This window comes from Nyctibius grandis, chromosome 14 (genome assembly GCF_013368605.1).
Source record: "Nyctibius grandis isolate bNycGra1 chromosome 14, bNycGra1.pri, whole genome shotgun sequence".
Lineage (NCBI taxonomy): Eukaryota > Metazoa > Chordata > Aves > Nyctibiiformes > Nyctibiidae > Nyctibius > Nyctibius grandis.
In genome coordinates this window covers 12,976,770-12,994,206 of record NC_090671.1, presented here as the reverse complement: position 1 = coordinate 12,994,206, position 17,437 = coordinate 12,976,770, and the positions used below count along the sequence as shown (strand labels likewise).

General features: G+C 42.3%; 2 protein-coding genes across 2 annotated transcripts; both read right to left on the bottom strand.

Moving 5' to 3' along the window:
• Positions 1 to 1,262: 1,262 nt before the first annotated feature.
• ANAPC7 (anaphase promoting complex subunit 7) lies at positions 1,263 to 9,701 on the bottom strand. Its single transcript, XM_068412489.1, has 11 exons — positions 9,523 to 9,701; positions 8,446 to 8,632; positions 7,949 to 8,068; positions 6,734 to 6,845; positions 6,334 to 6,487; positions 6,082 to 6,224; positions 5,692 to 5,809; positions 5,057 to 5,253; positions 3,553 to 3,777; positions 2,973 to 3,123; positions 1,263 to 2,575 (listed from the first exon to the last, which is right to left on the bottom strand). The coding sequence occupies exons 1-11, from the start codon at positions 9,621 to 9,623 to the stop codon at positions 2,386 to 2,388; spliced, it is 1,698 nt and encodes a 565-aa protein (XP_068268590.1). The 5' UTR covers positions 9,624 to 9,701; the 3' UTR covers positions 1,263 to 2,385.
• Positions 9,702 to 10,799: 1,098 nt separating this feature from the next.
• Positions 10,800 to 15,876, bottom strand: ARPC3 (actin related protein 2/3 complex subunit 3). Its single transcript, XM_068412692.1, has 7 exons — positions 15,792 to 15,876; positions 14,595 to 14,694; positions 13,412 to 13,488; positions 13,068 to 13,136; positions 12,666 to 12,792; positions 12,123 to 12,217; positions 10,800 to 11,312 (listed from the first exon to the last, which is right to left on the bottom strand). Exons 1-7 carry the CDS (start codon positions 15,795 to 15,797, stop codon positions 11,250 to 11,252), a joined length of 537 nt encoding a protein of 178 aa, XP_068268793.1. The 5' UTR covers positions 15,798 to 15,876; the 3' UTR covers positions 10,800 to 11,249.
• Between the last annotated feature and the right edge of the window lie 1,561 nt (positions 15,877 to 17,437).

Genomic DNA, 17,437 nt, shown 5'->3' with positions numbered 1-17,437 from the left:
TTTTCACTTTCAATAAGGAGCCAAGTTCTACGAAAAACAAAGCTGTGAGGACACAACTCTATTTTGACAGCTGTCTTCAGGTCTTCTGAGGTGTACCTGGACTCATTTGCTAAAGCCACACACAAACACACTGATGTTTCTTTACAGCACACTCATCTTCAAGTAGTTTCCCCTCTGTTCTGAAAGGAGAGATTATGAGGTTATCTGCAAACGTACTACAGAATGGGTTGAGTAAAACTGTGGTTCTCTGGTTTCCTGTTCTATGTAAATGTTTCAGAGAAACGCGTAAGGCCAGGGGTTTCCACCTCCGATTAATGACCTATTTAAATAAAATTAGAATAAAATGGCTGAGCCATTTATTCTCACACCTCATATAATTCCCTCATCAAAATGAAATGTGTCCTTTCTTTAGTTTAAATAACATCAAGAACTCCATTCTTTCCTCCACAGCAGAGGTTTGGAACACCAGGAAGCTAACAAGCTACCCAGCTTTCAGGTGCAGGAGACAATCTGATCAATGCTTGAGTGTGAGGAGAAAACAAAGCAGATTTTTTTTTTTAAAAAAAGAGGTGAATTTGCTTGTACACGTGTATTTCTTTCTGTTATGAAAGACATGCAATGAGCTGAAATCTATTCACTGCATCACACAGCAATGGTATAAACAGCTTCTTCATAAAAGACAAACAGATTCAGGCCTGTCATCCACCAGAATGCAATTAACAATGTTTGCTCTAACTGACATACAGCCATTTGGTGTATCTGTTTAATGAAGAGCAGTAAGAGTTTATGCCAATCCCATCACCAAGACAGCAGCACACGCTCTTCTGTTCTTCCCACATAGTCTTCAACTAACCATAATTCAATTTGATATTTTGGAAAGTCCAAAGCCCACAAAATTCCAGAGAGAAGAGGCACCCAGCTGTTTTCTTTTTCAAATGGATGAACTATTAGACTCCTCCTTTGTAAGAAGTGACATACCGAAATATTTCCAAAATAGACTACAACAGACATAATCTGCCTATTCTTTTTGTTGGGCATTTTCTAATTGATATAATGCACGTCACAGAGGGAGAGATATTGTACCCTCATCTGCATTAGATGTCTGCAACTAGGGGGAAGCTTGTTTTCCATATTTGTACCGAGAAGCCACTTTTCCTCCAACTGATACTCAAAACTATTTTTTAGCTTGGTAAAAAAAAGTCTCTGTGCTCCAGCATACCTGTGGTAACAGAATAAATACAAAAGGAATCAAATTGCCAATATAAAGATAAAAATGCATGTTTTTAGTAAAGAGTAAGGAAATCAGAACTGTAAGAAAAATAAGGGCAAGAAGTAATTCCGCCTCCCACACATGAAGCCCACAGAACTGAAACGGTTTCTAGATTACACAGAGCAGCCCACCCTTGAAACGCTGATGTTGAGAATTTGTACATGAAGCAATGCAACTTGGCTCCAAAAGGTGGGGGAAAACACGTGAATTCAAATATTACCTGACGAAACCATGAAGTATATAACAAAACCAAGACAATATGTGTATTTGCATAATTTAACATTCCTACAGCAATGCAAGTGAAGAAGCATTAATTTTATCTCATTTTCAATGTCAGGGCTGTATACAGAATGGGAAGTGCTTTGAGTTACGGCTGTAAAACCTTTTAGGAACACACTGAAATAAAACTAAACTGTGTTTAAAATTAAATGTTCATGTACAGATTTTAAGTGATTACACGGGTTAGTAACGATTGGGGAAATGACTGTAATTCTCCACCACGGGCTCAATTCTGTACACACAGACATCAGTCAGCTACAACAGCGTCCTGTAAGTCAAAGTTGCCTCACGTACCACACCTCTCCTTTACAGCACTGTAATGCCTTATAAAAAGACAAATTAATTCAACAAAGACAGCAAAAGTGCTGCTTTCAACCACACCCCAGCAACTCCTCCAGACTTCAACAGGAGTGCAGAGCCCAAAAGGGAGCATAGGAACAAGAGAGTGAAGACCTTTTCCACAAAGGAGTACAAAGCACTGTATTTACAAATCGATCGAGCACACTTAGCCCTGGACAGAATTTAGACAGTTTTCATCATAAACAACAGCCTTATTACAGATTCTAATGCTTTTAGTTTTAGCAGGAATTTTTGGAAATGAAAGTTGCAAAAAACCTCCAATAAAGTTAGTCCCTTACACTTAATAAATAAGAAGCATCAAGAATCTTCATGGCATTGAGATGCACAGAACTATTACACAGTTTCAGAATTTATTTAAAAAAAAAAAAAAGAAAAAAGAAGTCCTTTGTTACTGCAAAAATCACAGTTTATATTCTTCAAAGAATGGCCCTAGTGGCATGTTCAAGTGCCAAAACAAGCGGCAGGATGAAAGGCCATCACTGCATGCCAAACCACTGCTCTTGATCTGCCCACTGAGCTGCTTCACTGTCACTGCCTTCCAGGTCCCCCTCTTCTCCACTTCCCTCCATATCATCCACATCTTCTTCCTGGGTCGCATCTGTTGGACTTTCCTCTTTTTCCATCTTCTGCATTCCTTCTAGGGACTTCTGATCATTTGGATCCAAGCTGAGGAAAGTAAGAAGAAAGCATCGGCCTAAAAGGTTTTTTTCTTCAATTTGTGACGTTATTGTAAAGAAAAAATAATTAAAAAAAAAAAATCTCATCTTGTCTGCACTTCCCGTTTAACATCATGCAAGCAAAAACCAGCTGACCCATTTAAGCTATGTAAGTTGATAGTGGACATAACGTGCTAGATTTAAGGTAAATTTGACTTGTTGAAATCAAAACATGGTAACATTTAACCTGGTAACACCCTAAAACAACATTTAGGTTATGTTGAATTGAATCACACTGTTTAAATTTACTTAGTAGCCCATTTTTATATAGCACCTTCTAGTCTAAAGGAGTGGATCTTAAGGTGCCTGATTATACAATAATTAATAACTACAAATAAATCCATTACCTTAGGGCAATACTGTACTGGTCCATTGCTTCCTGATACTCATTGACAGCGACAAGAAAGTCTCCCAGGATTCGGTGCAGGACACAGTCACTCTGGTTAGCCAGCGCATTCCTCAGCAAAGCAATTCCATCTTCATATTTTTGTTCTCTACCTGTTTATATGCAAAACTACAGTTTTAATTAATAGCTTAGATAAAACTATAAAAAGTCAGAGTGTACACAAAGAGTCATCACAACACAAGACTATTCCTTCCTTCAGAACTGTCAGCATGGGGGATAGTAGCGATACATTTTTTGCAAGATTAACTCTAACAATGGCTTTTTGTTGCAAGAACTGCTACACTCACAATTACATATACCTTAAAGTCAAAACATTTTGTTTGTAAATGTTTTAAGTCCTGGTGTAATATCAGTTTCTAGATGCAATTAATTCCTGTGATTTTTCCTTCAGGATAGAACTGATAAATCACTGGGCTGTAACATCACTGTTACATTCTTCACATCGATGAGGCTGAAGAACACTCTTCCATGTAAAACAGTACGCTTTAAGTAAGTTGACATGAGAAAAAAAAAGAACTTACTGAGAAGTTCCGCTTTCTTTACCACAGCTTTAATGTAATCAGGTCTTTGCGTTAGCGCTTTGTCCAGTAACGTTTTTGCTTTTTCCTGCGTGACGGGGTCTTCGAGACACACTGTTGCTAACAGAGTGAGGGTCTGTGCATTTGCTCCCAGAGTTTTGTACACGTTGTTTGCCATAACCATAGCTTCCCGGATACTGTTGGATGCTAGGTAACATTCGATGAGACCTGAGGATATAAAAATGAAAACATTTTAAGTTTTTCAGTTAGCACTACAGACACTCCCCCCTCCTAGTTATTTGCACTTAGTAGCACTCAGACTCGAAACAACTGACACTCCAATAAGCAAATACAAATTGCAAGTGAGAAAGTGACTCTATACCCAACACTTTTTAAAGTACAAAGACGCCAAAGAAACGCACAGATAAGGAAACCTGGACACAAATATTAAAATAGCACAGAGCACTACAGGGAACCTAAGACAAAGGTAGGAGATGGATGGTCATCTCCCAGCACCAACACCTGACAAAAGCCTAAGTTGTGACAGATTATACATTTCTTCCTCAGTTGCAGGAGAAGCAAAACTATTCAAGCAAACATAAAACTACATTACAGCACTTCCAAATGCAAGCCTTTCGCTTCAGCAGGGGATCTACAGCACTGTGCCCAGCACAAAGCACAAGATGTGGAACTGGAGCAGCCACGAGAATCAGATTAGTACTCTCCATGCTGAATAAATGAAAAAATAAAAACCAAACCAAAACAAAATTTCACTGCTGAATATTACAGCATGATCAGTTTGTTTTTACTTAACCAGTAATTGCATAGGAGACAGACAAGTACCACTGAAAAAATTAGAGAAACAGGAAATCCTAAGAAAATAGACCCTAGAACACATCACCACATTACAAACTGGTGCAAGGTTTAACACCTCTCATGTAATTCTTTTGTATATTTTCATAAGCCTGCATTTTAACATAACAGATAATTGACTTTATTACTTTCATTTATGGGCAAGTACAAAAAAAAAAAAAAAAGCCTAAGACTAAGTACACCTAATCTAAGATTTCTGTCCAATTCCAGGACTGAGATGTTAATACTTCACCTGGACTCTTCACAACTCACTATTTACTTGAAGTTGCTGTTGAGATCAACAAGATTTAAATCAATATGACAAAAGCATGACAAAACAAAGCTCCCAGTGGAATTAACCATAGAGTTAATGTCATAATCCAAAAGTGATCTGCTCAAAATGCCCAAGTCTGTTTATATCCAGATTAAACAAAAAACCAAACAAACAAACAAACAAAAAGCCCTGTTTGAAAATCATTCTTATAAATACATGCATTCTCTAGTATCCCTCATCTGACTGCTTCTACCACAGCTTTACAGGTTTTTCGGGTAATAATAATTTACTTTCTAGAAACTATTCCCTTGCCTAATCGTCATCACACCAACTTTCACACCAAACCAATACTGTACGTGTGAGCAGCTTCACCTCACTCACCTTCATAGCAATCCAGCCTGCAAGGTGCAAGCCGTATTGCTTCTCGGAAGTGTATAATTGCTTCCTGTACTCGGCCCATGTTCCTAAGAGCAGCTCCTTTCAGCAGGAGAGCTTGAACACTGTTACTGTTAAGCTGGATGGCTTTGGCTCCTAAATATAAGGCACGAGAGTATCTTTTACTGTAGAAACTATGACACCTATGGAAAGACAAGAGGGACTGTAAACATGTACTGCCTGTGGTGCCTGTGCACATTCATAGAGGTTTAAAGCAGAAAAAAGGGAAAAAAAATTACAGGTAACTGTTGAACTTCTTGCATTTGACATTAGGAATATATGTTCAGGTAAAAAAACCCTTCAGGAGTTTTAAAAAAAAAGCAGTATGAATATTAACTGTTACAGCTATTTAATATATCGTTTTTGCACAGGTGCAGTAACTCTAATGGCTTTAAACATACAGAAAACAACCAAAACAGATATTTATGGATAGCTAATTTAAGTTATCCCAAGAACAGGATAGATAGGATAGAAAAGCACCTTCTGAACAAAAAAACCTCAATCCACTGTATCAATCCACTGTAATCCACAGTGTGCAGCAAATCAAGAGTCGAGGTAAGAAAGGAACAAAAACAACTTACCCAGATACCACCCAGGGTTCTGCATGTTGATCAGAAATGTTGAAGAGACGGCAGCCCAAGTTCTCCACATCCTCTAGCCGACCTTCACGTGCCAATAAGTAACCATACACATCCATTCCTAAAGTGAAACGTTTGAAGATCAGTCATCAAGAAATGGAAAGTTCATTCACAAGAAGAAAAAACAAACCCAAAACCACACACACCTCCTTTAGACTGTGCAACTACCAGTAACTGTTCCAAACACACAGTTTCTGAATATGACTGCTGAATTGAAAGCCAGGTACAACAATATACAATATTCCACTGCATGCTTGATTGCATGTGGCTGCTACTCTAACATTACTCATCAGATCATTACACTAGGTAAACTTTCTTTTAGGATTTACTCACCTTTTATTAGGTAAGGATCCAGCATTTGTGCTTGTTCAAATTTGAGAATAGAGTTTTTATTATCTCCAGCTCTGAAATACAGGTCTGCTAAGCTCCCCAGTAAGTCTACATTATCCCTCAGCAATGACTTTTTCTCTAAAGAGCTTTAAGAGAATAAAAAAATGCCAGTTATAATATGTTAATATTTATATATAATTATGTTTAAAATGGCATTGCATAAATATGATTACATCATGCTCTTTGAACTCTTACCAAATGGTATTTATTGCTCTTGTGTTATCTCCAGTGTGCACAAAAGCATACGCCTTGATCCACACAGAAAGCCAATCCAAGTTGGGAATGCTCTGAATTACGTTGATTGTCATCGAGGCCACTTCTGCACCTTTCACCGACAGCGAGAGCAAGCCTGCTCAGAACAGTGTATACATCAATTTCAGCCACTACAAACTGCTTTTAATACAAATTAATTGTCTGAAGACCAGAAACTCTATCCCTTGACAAGCACAAACAAGCAGCTTGCTACAAGGCTTTTTATAATTTGCATAATACATTACATATTACATGCAAATGCAAGACAGTTACCTAGTCCCAAGCACAATTTAAATCATAATACTGTTTAATACTGAAATACTAAGAGTGTGCAGACACCTACCTAGTATGGCATCAAGTGCTAAAGGGCACTGCCTCAGTACTTCCTTGTAGCTCGTAACAGATGAGCGTTCTTGACCGGCTTTCTTGTACAGATGTGCCAACATCATATTGATCTACAAGCAATAGAAATGCTGGTCAAGTATGAGAAATAAGGAATCCTCACTAAGAAAAGGTCACAACTTTGTCTTCAAGCATGCCTGCCTGCCTCCCTCCCTCCCTCCCTCCTGTTCTGGGCAGGAGACAAAATTACCTGCTCTTCTTCTGAGGACACTGTAACATACCATATAGTATAAAACTAAAATTGCTGCTTCTTTCTGAGTCCAAAGATAAAATTTACATTCTTGTGTATTTGCATAGTGCATCTTGAAATCTCAGTGTTTTCCCTATATGAACTCAAAAGATGAGCAAGCGTTTACATATGATGCCAAGAAGGACCTGTATATCCATCACATCATCCTTCTTTCAGTTGATCTCTCCTATCAATGGCAGTCTTTGAGATAATTAGCTCAGGAAGGCAGACAAAGTTTCCATTTAGCTTCTGAATTAAGTCATGATTGATGAAAGAACAGAAATTATTTGAGCTCTACACAATACAAGTAGCTGGTTTCTGCTACCAATACTTTATTTTACTAGTGTGTAGAGGTTAAAAGTTTGCTTTTCTCGATCTTTTCTTCTTTTTCTGTTCCATAAGTTGGTCTTTAAACAGAACACTTTGACATTCCTAGAGTCTAACCCACGTACACTGTTAGCGCAATACAGGAATACTGTTAATTGAATGAAACATAGTTAATTGACCTGATGTGTTAATCTTTTAAGCCCTTATGACATAACAGAGCCTGCAAGCGAAGACTCAACGTATTTGGCACTGCAGACCACAACTGGATCTAAATATTTAACATTATCTAAACTGTTATTAGAAAGGATTAAAAGATTTTAAAAGATGGAGCACTAGCATTCCTTCTACTTGCCAAAGGCTTCAGCATTTCAAGGATTTTACCTTGCTCAAACTATACAATAAGACAAGAAGTGCCATTCCATACACATTCTGGGTTCAAGGATACATTAAAACACTTGCTCAGTTTGAGCAATCACAACTTAGCAAGTTACGCTGACTGCCTAATATTGAAAACACCACAGAACAGTCAACCTTGTGAGACAACTAGGCTGCAAGTCTCCCCTTCAGGAGGACTTGTGACAAAAGTCTGCCAGAACTAACCTTTGGGGTCCTCTGTCTGGAAGGAATCCCATCAAGAATAGCAATGGCATCTTTATCTTGCTTCAGCATTGTATAACATTCAGCCATTTTATATTTCACTTCAATTTCTGACGGTAAACACTGAAATAAAAAAGAAAGATTTAAGTACAATGCTGGTTTAGTCAGGTAAAAAATTTGAATAAGGTTTCCTCATTAAATGCTTATACTATGTTGAAAAAATCCAGTGCAAGAAAGTTAACAATGCAACCTACTGCTAGCTCATATTGCTCCTGTTTTCAAGTGGAAAGCATGAACTACATAGCCAAAAAAATCTCATGTTCGAGACCATATTAAGTTCTTCATTAGAAAACACCACACTAATATTTTCAAAACTAATTAACCTTCAATGTCAGGTTTGATAAATCCATAATCTAACACTATAATATTGTCTCAACAACATTCATTGTAAGGGAGAAACACGACCATTTTATGCAGCACATTAGTCAATTATTAAATACCTGGCTTTGGGGAGTTGATGCAGTATTCCCAGTAGAAGGTCTTACTTTTGAAGTTTTACTTAATGCTTTTTTCTGCTGCAAGGCCATTGTATACTTACTTACAGCATTTCTATACTCTTTATCGTGGAAGAGAGAGTCTGCATGATATACAAGGAGCTGGTATTTCTGAGATGGTGAAAACAGTTCCCTAGAAGAAATGCAAACAGAAAGGCTGAGATCACTGCAGACCCTTACAGATCCAAAGTATTTGTAGCTTTGGTTTGTCTGGCTTCAACTTCCAGCTGTTGCTGCTTCTTTACTACATTGGAAGGGCCCTTGAGTAACAGGTACTATCTCCTCACAAAGGTGTTATCTTGTCAATTCCTTTTATCTGTATACAAACAAAGGTAATAGCCATTCCTGACAGCTCCTCAGTAACAACAGCTTCCGTTTTGGTGCTTGGCCGCTGCTTTCCATAGTGGAGCAGCCCCCATCCTCCCCATAACAAACCACATGTTGTCAAGAACCGTTAAAGCACGTTTTGTTTGAATGGACTCGGGCTTACAAGGCAACCCAGTTCCTTGTAGTGCTATCCTGGTCCTAATCCCCATGTTCCTACATTTTACAAACCACCTTTATAACACCGCCAGTACATTTGCAGAAGTGATGAAGAGTCAGGGTTTCAGAAAGGGATCTTGCCTTTAATTAGTACCTCAAAACCTATCCAAAACGTAAAATGATACCTTACAGGGAAGCCCTGCAAAATAAAGGGAATCATTTGAGTCAGGGGAAGAGCCATGACCTACACAGAATACCCTTGGAAGAAAATCGCTGCATCTCTGCCAGAACCTGTCCCGGGAACCCCAAAGGGCCCAGGCTGCGCTGCAGGGCCGGGCTTCATCCCCCGCAGGGCCGGGGCCAGGAGCCCGGGCCCCCGCCACAGAGCCTGGCACAGCTCTAAAAGCGAGCCTGCCTCCTTCCCTGCCCACAGACACCCCGCTCGCACCCTGCGAGCTCCCGCCGGGCCTCCCCGCCAGCACCCCCACTCCTGGCAGCCCGCGGCCGCCCGGCGCGCCCTCCCGCGGCAGGGCCACTCACGGGTTATTGCCGCTCATCGTGAGGAGAAGCCCGCTGAGGAGCCGCACGTTGGAGTGGAGCCCGGCGGACGCCATCTCCCGTACGTGCTCCACCACGCTCATGGCGGCGACGGGAAGGCGCAGATCGGGGGGGACCAACGGCGGAGAGCAGGAGCGGGCCGCCGCTGCCAGCCGCCACTCCAAAATGGCGCCACACAGGGGGCCTCGCGCGCCACGGCCTGCAGGCGCCCGCCGCACTGCCTTCATGGCGGACGCGCGGCCCGACAGGCGTGCGGGAGGGCAGCCCCGGGCGGTGCGCGCCGCGCCAGGCTCCCGGCAGCCCCGCGCCTGCGCAGTGGCGGGGCGGGAGCGGTGCCGGTCAGTGCTGAGGGAGCGGCTGTTCATACAGGGCTGGAGAGCTCCCTGCTCGGCTCAGTATCGTTTTATGGAAGAGACACGCTCCCTGCACAGCTCTTGAGCCCTTTTTCTTCTGAGAATATTAGCTGCTAGTTGTGGCAGCTAAATGCGACAGAAGTATCAGAGATAATGAAGCTCCTGCCTCTAAAAAATAGGTAACTGAGGAGAAAGGCCCTTCAAAACCGAGCTTTCTTCTGGGCCTCAACAGGGGAAACGCCTCACTAGGGCCACCGTTAACATAGACTGAAAGGAGAGATGAATCATAAACTTTTTTTCCCCTTTATAACAAAAAGAATGCAAAAAATGGCTAACCTTCTACACTACTACTACTTCAAGTCAGTTGGAGCTTTCAGTTTGAACATGCCCTCACTGCTGTCTGGAGAGGAAGACACCCCTCAGACAAACACACCAAGCAGCAAAACGTTACTGGCACTGGACTTCAAGTAACACAAAAAGTGTGTTGGTGCTGTATGGTAACAGTGAAATAAGTATTGCCACGAAGGAAAGAGACAACTTGGAATAAACTAAGCTTGGATTTGCAGTTCTTCAAGAAGTGATCTGACTGATCAAAACAGTCATAGTTTTTGCCAGCATGGTGTGATGGTTGTGTTGGACTGAATCTGCCCTCGCAAAGGCAGCCTCAGACTAAGCTGTATGTTATCTGCCTGCGTTACCCCCTGAAGGCATTTTAGTACGATGGAGCACTGCTCTGCGAAGACAGGCCTGCTAAATAACCAGGTATGCTGCCCCTGTGTTAATCCACTGTTTTCAGTGGAAATTATCCGCTTCCTACTGATTACCATTGCATAATAATGATGGTCTTTTCACAAAAAAAAACCCCTCTGATTTCTTTGAAGGCTAAGACATAAAGTAGTTAGCACATTAATTACAAGCTAAGTTTATTGAAAACAGGGTAAAAATCACTGCACTGGACAACACAGCGTGAGAGGTACATTTTCCGTGGACAGACAATACCAAGACTCTAGCCAGTAGAGCAATTACGCAGCTCCCCCTGCCCCACAGGCACGCCCATGTCTTCTCTTAAATACAAGCCCTGTTTTAAATGCTAGCTGTAGCCACTGGTAATAAAGCAGCTTGCATCTGAAACAGCATGTTAGAAATCACTTATTAAGCACCAGCTTAATAATATTTGATTACACAAATTATCTTTTTGCTCTCCCTCCCTCTGTCCCTCATTGACTGGTTTATGGGGTGGTTTTTCTTTTTTTTTTTCTTCATAAGCACTTATTTCTTCCTTGGTACAAAATGTATCCAAAACAAAGGCAAAATACTTAAAACACCTTGCTGCAAATATGCTTAATTTTCGCCTCTTCACTGCCCAGGACCTGACAGACTCTTGTTCATGAACTGTCTCTTCACAAAGCAGATCCACCACTGCAGCAAGAAGCACAAAGTCAGAAAACATGCAAAAGTGGTTTCCATGCGATAAACAAAATAGTGACTTCAAAGTATTCAACCTCTGACAAAAAACAAATGTTAATGCTCCCATTTGCCACACAGTTTTCCACACTGGTTTCTATTGGAATTGAGAACAAGAGGACAGGAATGGACACAATGAATTTATAATATAGGCCTCTGAATTAAAGCAGGACATTATATTTCCTATTATTTCTACATTTTTTTTACTGTTTATTCCAATATATTTATTCCAACATAAACAAAGGGTGCATCAGAAAGCTATGCCTTTGAAACTAAATTAGCCTAGATAATTTCAATATTAAATGCAGTCACATTTGCACATGAAACATCTGAACAGTCAGGAGGTAATTCATGCACTGATTAGCTATTTTTTTTTTAATTTGAATATGAAACAAAATGGTCTGCTTCAAAGCAGCTATCAAATCAGAACTGCCCGGGAAGATAAACAGCATCTCTCGTGCCTGTGAGTTTCCATTTGACAACCCAGCCAACAGCAGCTGTACAGTACTTTGAAGAGTTGAACCAGACACCACTTATTACTGCCCTGCTTTTTAAAGTAACCCAAATTGGCATTCGCTGTCTCACCACATTACAGATTACATTCATGGATAACTCGCAGCCTGCTATTTCCCTAGCCTTGTAGAACCAGGGAAGATTGTGCCAGTTACCCACACCTGATCCCTCACCCCATCACCTCACTTCTCTCCACACGCTTCTGAAAAAACAGGCCAAGCCTCTCATTAAATCTGTGATGATGACTCTTACCTTACTAGGCTTGTCACTTTGAGGATCAAATACTTTTTCACAAAGGCGAAGACCAGTCTCTTGCCTCAGCTGCTGCAGGTAGGCCCTCATCACCTCTGAAACACAGCACAGGAAAATAAGTGTCAACTGAGGCAGCACCAAGTCAAACAGAATTTCACAGGGAAGCAACAGAGATCACAGCTCAAAGCAGGAAGCGGGTTTTCACATCTGCAGCTCCTCGTCAGCCGGCTGAGTTGGTTTCCTCAATTTACAACCGTACTTGGGATTTTTATTATATTTGTACCAGTAAAAAGGATCATCCAAACTGTTTTCTTCTCTCAGTTACCTTTGCTCATTATTGTGGGCTTCCCATTCTGCCAGTGCAGCAGTTGGCCTGGGCACCATGACAGGGTTTAGCTAGTGATTATGTTGACGCAAAAAGCAGACTCAGACCCCCATTAATTTGTTCTGTTTGATCTATGGATCCAGGGGAGTCACTGGGCCCCTGAGGTCAGAAAACCCAGCTCCTGCAGCCCTCAGAAGACAGAACTGGATTAGCCTTACCTTCCTCCTGCTTGTTGGCAGGTTTGGCGTAAATGGCATTAAGCGGAAAGCCAGGCTCCCCGGGGATTGGGAAGTTGGTGATTCCTAGCGTGTACATTTCTTTCTCTCCTTGGCCTTTGGAGTTACACTGGAAGAAGCAGGCAAACAAGGGATTAACTGTTATAAACAAAAGCTGATGGAGAGTTAGACTCAGATATTTTACTGATCTGTAACACACAAAAACTCATCAAGAACAGCAACACCACATCTCTTTGGAGATCCACAGCCCTGGGGTATCTGGGGCTCTGGCAGCTGGCAGGATTGATTGTGCCCCTGGGAGGAGAATATCAGCAAACCCTTTCCCGAGTACAATCCCCAGAACAGATTCAGTTTCCCTCCTGCACAGAAATTCACTTTTCTTACCTTCTGCAGCTTTTTCAAGCACTCAGAAATGTACAGAGTTATGTAGATCAGCGTCCTGTCAGCCTCATTCTGCAAAACAAGAGCAAACACAGATTTTTTTAGATTACAGGAGACTTTATGGAACTGATAAAAGTTTGAAACAGGAATGAGTTCAAGCCATTTTGGCCTAAAATTTCCCCATAAGGGAGGGACTTGCAATTTATGACATTTACCCAACTTTAAAAATTAAGTGGGAGGAAGGGGAGTTTTTGTTATCTAGTAGAATTATTTCATTGAAAATAAATTTATATTCACAGCACCAACCCTCCAAAGAACTACTGTATGCACAGTATCTCAAAAATTACCTTAATTTCATAATTTTTGAAGAAAACATTAGCTTTGAAGTAGTAGATGGCTTCATCTATAATATCTGTGTCCTTAGCTAATGAAAAAGAAATACAGAGTTAAAGAGTGCACCATTATACTACATTTGGTCATAACTTTTACTCACTGAAATACCTAAATAAGGATTATTGCAGAGGCAAAACCTTGGTATTTACAAAAAGAAGAAGACAGCACTATGTAACAGAAAACAGTCGTTGCCACGTGAAACACTGGTGAGATCAGACCGTAACATTTAAGCTTCCTACTCTTAGCAGGAGCTTTAACTCTCTTCCTCTCCTCCCCCCATGATTTCTCACTTCACAAACGGCAGCAATTGAGCAGTTCCTCACTTCTCTACCGGTTGAGTAACTCACCAGAGTTTTAACAGTATAAAAGTCTTCTCAGGACACAAAAATGTTTTTGGAGAAAGGACAACACCACAATCGGACAAACTTCACTAACCTCTTCAAAAAAAGGGAGGGTGAGCAGAACACACAGCGGCAAGCTTTCTTGTGACTTTCACCTGCTTCTGCTACCATCTGAGACTGCTTAAATCCAGAAACATTTCCTTTCTATTTCCTTTCTCAAACTGAACTGCTGCACTCCTGGGGGATAACACACCTGAGACGTGCTACTTCACGTGCTGAAGCGGAATCCGTACCGGGCTGCCTGTGGGCTCTGTTGGGATGCCCGTAACTTCATTTCACTTTCTGAAGCCCCCTACCCTAAGGCGCTGCCTATCCTACTCCTCGCCCTTCAGAGCAGCCGAGTGTCTTCAGCCACAGCCCCAGAGCGTAAGTTCTCTGTAGCTAAACCTCCACTTCCTCTGACAGCAGAGGGTTCACGCTGCCACGTCCTCCTCAAAACCTGCTAAAGAGCACACTGAGACACAGGAGGAAGCACGAGAATAGTAACCGTAGCCTTTAATTACTGAAACAATTGATTTAGCTGGAGCACAGTGCATATTTATCTGTGCATAATTATTTTCTACGATTTGTACAACTTAAGTATTTGAAAACTTTTTCCCTCCTCTATAAACTGCAAAGCACTCCATTTCCAACCCGTGACTCCTCTCGTCACTCTTGCTAGGGCCGGCTTGGAGCAACCTGTGAGATGATGATGAGCTATATACAGGCAGGTTTTCAGAGATTATTATAAACTTACTTTCCCGAGGTGCTGGGCCTTTGAACTGGCTTCTGATGGGTAACAGCGCCATGTTCCCAATTAGCTTGGTGTCGGAGTCCATTAGGGTTGAGTGGTAAGCCTGCAGACCCGGGGGAAGGCTGGTTATTAATGCTACTGAAAACAGACATTTCCTTGTCTGATCACGTGTCCCCCGTGTCTTCATCAAACACGAGTCAGAGTGTAGTTCATTAGTGATGCTTCCAGCAATTTTTCCTTGCACAAACCATTGCTGTTTTCTAACTAGGCCCACATCTCAGTGCCATTCTGGTGGAGACCATGAAAGCATCATCACTGGCACCACTTACAGTCCTGGTGGTGTGAGACAGGGTAAAACTGGGACAGCTGGTCGTCCCCGGCTGCCTAACCCCATCCTGCACAGCGCTGGGGTGGGGGTAACAGCCCTGCTCTCCTGACTCAGTTACGAGGCACTGCATAGTTCACGGAAAGTTAGCTGGTCATTAAAAAAGATTTTATTTTATTTCCATGTCTAGTTAATAATATGAGATAATAATAAATAAAGCCAGGCTTAACACATACCCACACACAAAAAAAAGACCTTTCTGTGCACTCTAAAACCAGTCTAACTGAAGAAAAAAAAACAACCCTTCTGCATATGACAGATTCTTCCTGGGAAACTGATTTTTAACAGCTGAGGAGTTTAGTTTCAGGCACTTCCCAGACATTCCCCCTGTGCCGTGCCAGGCCACTGGGAAGCCTTCACCTCCCCACAGCCCAGGTTTTGCGGGAGGAGAAGGGGATGCAACTGGGGGGGTGAGCATCCCCTCGCAGAAAAAACAGTTTATTTCAACCAGAGGCAGGTGGTGTGACCAAAACCAGAGCAAAGCGCAGCTTTTCCCACCCTCTCCCCCGCTGGAGCCGGGGGCTGCCGCCCTGCCCGCCGCGGCCGGATCCCTGGCAGGAGGAGGAAGAGGAAGAGGAAGAGGAGGGCGCTGGCCCTGCAGCAGCCCCCCATAAACAGCAATTCCCCGCTCTCAGCAGGGCTCCCCGCAGCCCCTTTTCTCCCCCCTACAGTCAGACCCCGCGGCACCACATCCCTCATCCCCCGGCCCAGGGGCGCAGCCGCCCGCCAGGCCCGGGCCCGCTGCCCCCAGCCCTCCTGCCCTCTCTCCCCCCGCCATCGGGGCTGGCCAAGCGCCGGGTGCGAAGCCCCCTCACCGGCATCGCGAAGGGCAGGAGGCAGCTCGGCGGGGCCGGGCAGGAGCGGAGCGGAGAGGAGCCGGCGGCCGCGCTTCCTGCTCGGCCTGCGCTGCAGGAAGTGAGCGGCGGAGGCGGGCCGGGGCGGGGAAGCGGGCGGGGGTTCTCCGTTCGACAGTCCATGAGCATGACTCGTCCCAAGGATGTGCCTGTCCGGAGGTGAGGTAAGCCACCAGTTTTCCCAACGTTTGTGTGGTTTAATTCAGCCAGATCAGGCCCCACTGTGATGTGATGAGCTCCACATGGGCATAAAAAGACTTGCCGCAGTGACATTAACCTACACCATAACTATTGAAACATTCAGGGGTTTTAGCCCCACATTTTGCCCTGAAGAGATGATTTTTTTAATTTCTTGGTGACTGCAATGACTATCTTGAAAGGTAAGTCTCAGCATTCACTAGTTGTCTGGAGCTGGGAGTAAGGTTTTGGAAATGCCTAGTATCATGAGACTTGCAGAGGTCGTAAAGCCGGCAATTTTTGGAAACCTGGCTTTGAAAAACCATTTTGATAGCTCTTGGGTGACATCTTATTTCCCAGTTTTTCTTTTTTCCCATTTAAAAGACCCTGTGTGATCCTCCCTGACCCCCACAAATGGATTGTGGGGAACCCTTTTCCTCTAAACATGTGGGATTTGCTGGTCATTTGGACCTCTCTCACTGTACTGCCTCTGCTTTGGAAAGAGCAATTTCTTCAAAAATAAGCACAATATCAACAATATAACCATTTATTTAAACAGACATGAGAACAACCCTAGTGATGAGTAAGAAATTAGACCTTCTGGACCAGAAGAAAGAAACTACAAAACTAAACTCTGTGCCAAGCTGCAATCACACCCCTCGTTAGGTAAGTGCAGTTGCCTTCAAATATTTGCTCCTTGATTTAGTTTCCATTAAGGGGTATCCTTGCACTCAGACACCTGCTGGCTAAGCAAGCTGCTCCTACAAATGACATCAATTGTTCTTATTCTACCGAAACTCTTGGCTGCTCATATTTTGTGAGGATGGGGTTAATTTCTAATACATGAACTATATAATATATACAGATGATATGCCAACATGTAGGCATTCACTGATGTTAAGCATTACATAACCATGAGGCCCTTTTTGGAAAATATTTTTATTCAATGACTCCATGAGCAAATCTTGTTCCTTAGGGTTAAGGAAAGGTTGATATGTACTTGGACATGTGCACTGGAAAAACACATCCCCAAATTCAGCTGAATGTAGCTAATAAATAGGACAAAGACATTTTAAGAGAAGTAATAAAACACAGTTTGAAACACTCAAGACAACCCAGGAACTGTCTGTATGTATAAAAGAACTATAAACAGTGAGAGGTAAATTCAGCAGTACGTTTTCTCATGGGGCTTGAATTATTTTCTGATATGAACAGTCTGTTAACAGCTACACCCAATTCCATAACTGCTGAATTGCCTGAAAAATTCCTAGGACCATTTTTACATGTATTTAGTTACTTTTGGAGACAAGGTGCTAGTTTTGCATCTCTGAAAGCACCACACATTGTACTATACAGGGAATATATGTCCATAGTAGGAGTAGTTGTTCTTTATTCAGGGGAAAAAAAAAAAGGAGCTTACTTACTATGTT

What these genes read in the sequence shown, in the direction of transcription:
- ANAPC7 (XM_068412489.1), bottom strand. Translation starts at nt 9,623, where the DNA reads ATGAGCGTGGTGGAGCACGTACGGGAGATGGCGTCCGCCGGGCTCCAC. An exon ending in CATCAACTCCCCAAAGCCAG is followed by an intron (nt 8,069 to 8,445) that starts GTATTTAATAAT and finishes TTTTTATTTCAG; the next exon opens with TGTTTACCGTCAGAAATTGA. An exon ending in CCAGACAGAGGACCCCAAAG is followed by an intron (nt 6,846 to 7,948) that starts GTTAGTTCTGGC and finishes TATTGCTTGTAG; the next exon opens with ATCAATATGATGTTGGCACA.
- ARPC3 (XM_068412692.1), bottom strand. An exon ending in TCAAAAATTATGAAATTAAG is followed by an intron (nt 13,137 to 13,411) that starts GTAATTTTTGAG and finishes CTTGTTTTGCAG; the next exon opens with AATGAGGCTGACAGGACGCT. An exon ending in GCTTGAAAAAGCTGCAGAAG is followed by an intron (nt 12,793 to 13,067) that starts GTAAGAAAAGTG and finishes TGCTTCTTCCAG; the next exon opens with TGTAACTCCAAAGGCCAAGG.